Source organism: Mytilus californianus, unplaced genomic scaffold (genome assembly GCF_021869535.1).
Source record: "Mytilus californianus isolate M0D057914Y unplaced genomic scaffold, xbMytCali1.0.p SCAF_10, whole genome shotgun sequence".
Lineage (NCBI taxonomy): Eukaryota > Metazoa > Mollusca > Bivalvia > Mytilida > Mytilidae > Mytilus > Mytilus californianus.
The window spans coordinates 12,024,512-12,030,511 of NW_026262582.1; the positions used below are offsets into that span (position 1 = coordinate 12,024,512).

The 6,000-nt window shown below is 30.8% G+C and overlaps 1 protein-coding gene across 5 annotated transcripts in view; it reads left to right on the top strand.

Annotated features, from left to right (window-relative positions):
- Positions 1–4,229, top strand: part of LOC127717618 (MATH and LRR domain-containing protein PFE0570w-like) — a 28,890-nt gene extending 24,661 nt beyond the window's left edge. For all 5 annotated transcript variants that reach the window (XM_052223333.1, XM_052223337.1, XM_052223335.1 and 2 more), the window contains one exon: positions 2,236–4,229. In XM_052223333.1, the coding sequence (XP_052079293.1) occupies positions 2,236–3,426 (1,191 nt within the window). In that variant the 3' untranslated portion in view covers positions 3,427–4,229. The remainder of the gene's footprint in view (positions 1–2,235) is intronic.
- The last annotated feature ends 1,771 nt before the right edge of the window (positions 4,230–6,000 follow it).

A 6,000-nucleotide genomic window follows, 5' to 3' on the forward strand; every position in this document is an offset into this window, starting at 1 on the left:
TCATTGTCAAACTTCGGATGCATGAAATTTAGAATGTGTTTTAAGATTGATTTGTATGCATTTTTAAAATTGTATATTGAGTTTCAATGCATGTTTGTGATATACAGTTTTGGCTGCTGGATCCAAATTTTTTTCACATTTACTTATTATGTCTGTTGGGTTAATATACTAGAATTATAAACAACTGGCATACTAAAGGGAGGATTAACTAGCTAGCAAAATGTTATATAACAAAATTATTAAACTCTTAGGAAAATTCAAAACGAAAAGTCCCCAATTAAATGACAAAATCATAAGCTCAAAAACATAAAACGAATGGAGAACAACTGTCATATTTCTAATTTGGCACAGGCATTTTCTTATGTAGAAAACCAGACTTAATCCACCATTTTGTTCGGAAAATGTATCTGCCAAGTCAAGAGCATGGCAGCTGTTTTTCAGGAAATTTCCGTTGGAATATGTACAACAAGGTCAATTGAAACTAAAATTGGAAAATGTACAACAAGGTCAATTAGAACTAAAAATTACCTGTATATTTCTTGGAGGATAGACTGGATAATTTAAATTAAATTATCATTGTCATTGTCAAACTTCGGATGCATGAAATTTAAAATGTGTTTTAAGATTGATTTGTATGCATTTTAAAAAAAATATTCAGTTTCATTGCATGTCTGTGATATACGTTTATACAGTTTTGGCTACTGGATCCAATTTTTTTTCCATTTACTTATTATGTCTGTTGGGTTAATATACTAGAATTATAAACAACTGCCATACTAAAGGAAGGATTAACTAGCTAGCAAAATGTTATATAACAAAATTACAAAACTCTTAGGAAAATTTAAAACGAAAAGTCCCCAATTAAACGACAAAATCATAAGCTCAAAAACATTAAACGAATGGAGAACAACTGTCATAAATCTGAATTGGCACAGGCATTTTCTTATGTAGAAAACCAGTCTTAATCCACCATTTCCTTAGGAAAATGTATCTGCCAAGTCAAGAGCATGGCAGTTGTTTTTCAGTTGGTCCGTTGATTAGTAGCGTTTGTTTTTATCAGTTTTTATGGACTTCACCCTTTTTTGAAATTGCCTTAGGGTTTAGTATTTTGTTATACATTTTTATACGTGATACCCTCATCACACTAATGACTCTGATTACTCAAAAATATATCATAAGGTTGAATTCTCAGATTAATAAATCAAAAACTACAAATTATTCTTGTCAGATACCAAACATTTTCAACTATTGAGAAAACTCATTGATTATGAACTAAAGATTAAAAATTGGTAACTCTACTAGTATATTGCAACTGGTATTACACAAAACGCTCTCATGTCTGCTTTCTTATAATTTGATGCATTCGTAGTTATCTTTCATCTTTCATAGAATGACCAAATCAGCATTTATATCTCACTGTCATCGTTTCTTACAATTAAAAACAATTTGTTTTAATATAATTTTGAGCTTTTGGATACCAACTTGGCCAATTAGAAACAAATCATTATCTACATCTTCCCTGAGAGAAAAAAAGTTTATTTGTTGCATTTTTACGATCTATAATACCCTGCTTGATTCAAAGTTTTAAAGTGTTAGTGGATAAACATCATAGCTATAACGAGTAGACAAAATCTGAAGACTAGAATTTGTTCACGTTAGTACTTCTTTACAAATTACCGAAAAGACTCCAGGTCTTCTTGGTAGAAATATGCTTGTTTGAAAATTAATCGATGTGACTAAAACTCAGAAACTGTAAGGCATAGATACATGTAACTGTGATCTTTGCCAGCTGTGATCATCAATTCATGTAATCTTGATAATGCCTCTAGATCAAACATCAGATTGATCTTGACCTGTTTACCCGATACTGTGATAGGGGATAATCTCAGAAAATGTTATACTTACAGTCGTCTTTAATCGAGGAAAATGTTTATGTCATGAGGTGAAACTATGTTACATTCTGACCTAAGAATTTCTACCTTACTGTAAGTTGACGTTTTCTGAATAGACATAATAACCTATTACTGTGAAAGCAAAGGTCCTAGAACCATGGGATCTTTCGTAATCACATTGTGAATCATAGGTGAAGTTCACCTCAAAGCTTTGTGTTTTAAGCCTTTTAAAAGGGTTTAGTGGTTTTTTTAAAGCATTTTCATCTGTTTAAACATATAATTTACAATATGAAAAGGAAATAACTTTGAACAGATAGTTAAACTTTTTCGTGTTTGTTCACAGGTAGCTGGTGTCAAAAGAAATGACACATGTTCTTCATTATCGGAAATCAGTCCATCAAAGTATATTGTGAAAAGCAGCATACTTCTAAAGGTTGAAAGTAAAGCAGCATTGGTAACTTATCGCAGGAAGAAGATGTCAAAATACCGCCTAGACTTGATTCTGAGCGATGGCGTAACGTTCATAAAGGGTGTTGCATTCGAACATAATGCTCAAACAATTAAAGACAAATTATCCGTTGGTAAGGTGTACAAAATTTCTAAATATAAAGTCAAGCAGGCTAATGTAGTACCATCATACATGGAACTTACCTTGTTTGACAATTCAAAGATATCTTTGCAAGATAACAATAAAATCACGGACATTCAAGTGAAGGAATTATCAATCAATGATGTAAAACAACTCAAACCTATCAATCAGTTAGTATATTTAAGTAAAGCAGTTATCATTGCAGTCTCAGAAATTCAGAAGAAAAAACGAAAATACCTTAGAACAGTACAGCTAAAAGACTACACAGAAAAAGTCATGTTAAAGATTTGGTATGAGGAGGAGGAAAAAAACGTTAAGTTTGAATATAAATCAGGAGATGTAGTCAAAGCAACGTTTGTAAAAGTTGGTGCGTTCGGAAATGAAATTCATCTTACTTTGGTGAGCACAACAGAATTGGTTAAACAGGAAGATAAAAGAATGGTGAAGAAACTTCTTAAGGGCGAAAATTTGAATATATTTACAAACAGAACTATGTCAATCAAAGAAATCAAAGAACTTAAATACAGCCAGGAAACAGTTACTGTCGTGGGAGTTGAATTGGTGAGTTTTAGGAAAGAACAGGAGTATGATTTAGTCTATGATACTTGCAGCATCGTTCCATCACATGGCAAGCTTATTCCAAAAGCTTGCAAACTGTACTGCAAAAAATGCGTAAAGTTTGTGAGTGGAAAAAAGATGGTGCAACTTAATGCTGAAGTAGTAGATGATTCTGCAAAAAGTGAATGGGTGGCAATCTTCAACCAATGTTCGAAGGAAATCTTAGAAGGACAATATGCTAGTTTTATTAAAAGTAGTCATTTTGAAAGAGTACAGATTTTGAAGAATATAGAAGAGGATGAAAATTTATACTATGTATTCGAAGTTACTGTTAAGAAGGGAAAATTCACTAATATCACAGCAAAGAGTATTACAAAAATAAAATGACTATTTCTATCGACTACTTGACAAGATATATTGCAAACACATTTTTCTTATAACATACGTGTTTTAGATACCTTGTACCAGGGTTATGTAAAAGAATTTCTCGTTTTTTTTTCTAAACAAGTTCATCGGAAAATATCAAGACCTTGTTGATATATATTCTATATCAACTTCACAAATAATACATGATGGGTTTGAACTATAGATTCTAAGTACTTACGTTGTTTATCAACTTAATTACGTGTTCTTTTATTTTATTCGTAAATTTTTACTTTTACTGTTTATTCTTTTTATTTTGTAATAACTATTTGACGAGGCTCGGTACTAATACATCCCGTTTTTGTTTTATTCTGCTATGGTAAATTTGTGTATTCTTGTCCTTCGTTTTTTCTTATGCGCTTTGTTTATATGCTTTTTTGTTTTTTCTAGGTTGACATATGTGTTTGAAATTATAGTGATTAAGATTATAAAACAATGTTGACTGTTGTGCCTCATTTTTTGACAAACTTACCCTATGTGTCTCTTTGTTGTATTCACACATTATTGTCAATATAAAGGAATTTCATGCAATTGTCATACAAGTGATAGGTTCAGCTAGCTATAAAACCAGGTTTTATCCATCATTTTCTTGAATATGACAGTTGTTTTTTATTCCTCTGGTGTGTTTGAGGTATTTAATTTGCCATTTGATAAGGGACTTTACAGTTTAAATTTTTGTTCGGAGTTCATTTTTTTTGGTTATTTTACTTTTTGTATGACAACATTATTTCTTTATGATTTCTATTTGAATAAAGATATTGAAATAACGTTTCTCTTATTTTTGTGTTATGTTCACATTTGCTGAGCGGTGTGAGAAAAATATTTCTCATCACTAGTGAAATATCTGTTCTCAGCAAATGATTGGTCGAAATTTAATTATGACCTTAAATTTCCTTGATTTCTTCTGAATTTCCTATTGTGACGCCATGAAAATTGCGACCATGCCTGATGACGTCACATATAAAAAACACTACTTTTTGCAAATGTTTGGAAAGGAAGGATTAAAATCGTTAAAGAAACAGATTCCGCCACTATAACTCGTCTTTTACGATATTTCTTTAATTTTAAATTATTTAAAAAGATTAAAATTTAAATGTCTCAAGTGGAGATAAAACGTAACATACTTGTTGCAGTGATGGAATCTATGTGCATAAATGCACTTTTCAACCTAAACCCATTTTGTTATCTATTTCCAATTCATGGTTTTTACTATAATACTACTTATACATATCATACACAAAGGTTGTCACTTCCTCAGGAAAAAGTCACTATCAAATTTTGCTCTTACTCTTTTCCCTTTTCACTCGTTTTACACCACTTTCCAAAATAGACGCTCGTACCTTTTCAACAAAAAATAAACGCGTATGGCTTACGGAAATCGATATCATAAAGTTATTTTTAATTTCATAAATTATTATTTGATTAATTTAAATTTCATTTTTTATTTGATTTTGATATGTTTTAGAATTTTCAAACTATTTGTTTTATTCACTTTTGAATATCTCCAAATTTTATTATCCCTTTTTAATTGACCAATGATATCATATTATAAAAGTATAGGTTAGTGTCTTCTTTCATTACAAGGATAAAGCGTAAAATTTAAATATAAATGTATAACGTTCAATAAAATTGAGAATGGAAATGGGGAATGTGTCAAAGTGTCAAAGAGTTTTTTGAGATCTCAACCCTCCCCCTATACCTCTAGCCAATGTAGAAAAAACAAACGTACAACAGTACGCACAGTAAAACTCAGTTTAAGAGAAGTCCGAGTCCGATGTAAGAATAGGAAACAAAATAAAATAAACAAAATGACAATAATACATAAATAACAACAGACTACTAGCAGTTACTGTCAGCTCCAGACCTCAATTAAACTGATTGAAAGATTATGTCTTCATCATACGAATATCAGGCACAATCCCACCTGTTAGGGGTTAAGTATTATACCATCATAAAATATATGAGAACATAACCCGTGTCATGCCAACAACTGGTTTTAGAATAAATATGTTTAATTCCGATGCAAAGACCCTATAAGTGAATCAATATTAAAGCCAAAATATGCAATCTTTAATGACCTGACAACAGTATCGTAACTATATCCCTTCTTAATAAGTCTGTTTAAAGGTTTTGTTAGCTTTTGAGGTGAATACTGACATTTTTGTGCTTTGTAAAGAATATTACCATAAAAGATTGGATGTGAAATACCCGAACGTATAAAATGTCTGCATGTTTAGTTATATTTACGAATGATGTCCTTATACCGATGATAAAATTTAGTAAATGTTTTGACTAGTTTATGATATCGAAAACCCTGGTGTAATAATTTTTCAGTAATACATAAATTTCTCTCGCTAAAATCTAATACGTTGTTACATACACGAGCGAATCGTACAAGTTGAGATATATAAACACCATAAGATGGTGACAAGGGAACGTCACCATCTAAAAATGGATAATTCACGATAGGAAATAAAAAATCATCTCTTTTATCATAAATTTTTGTATTAAGCTTCACGTTAATGATAACGATATCAA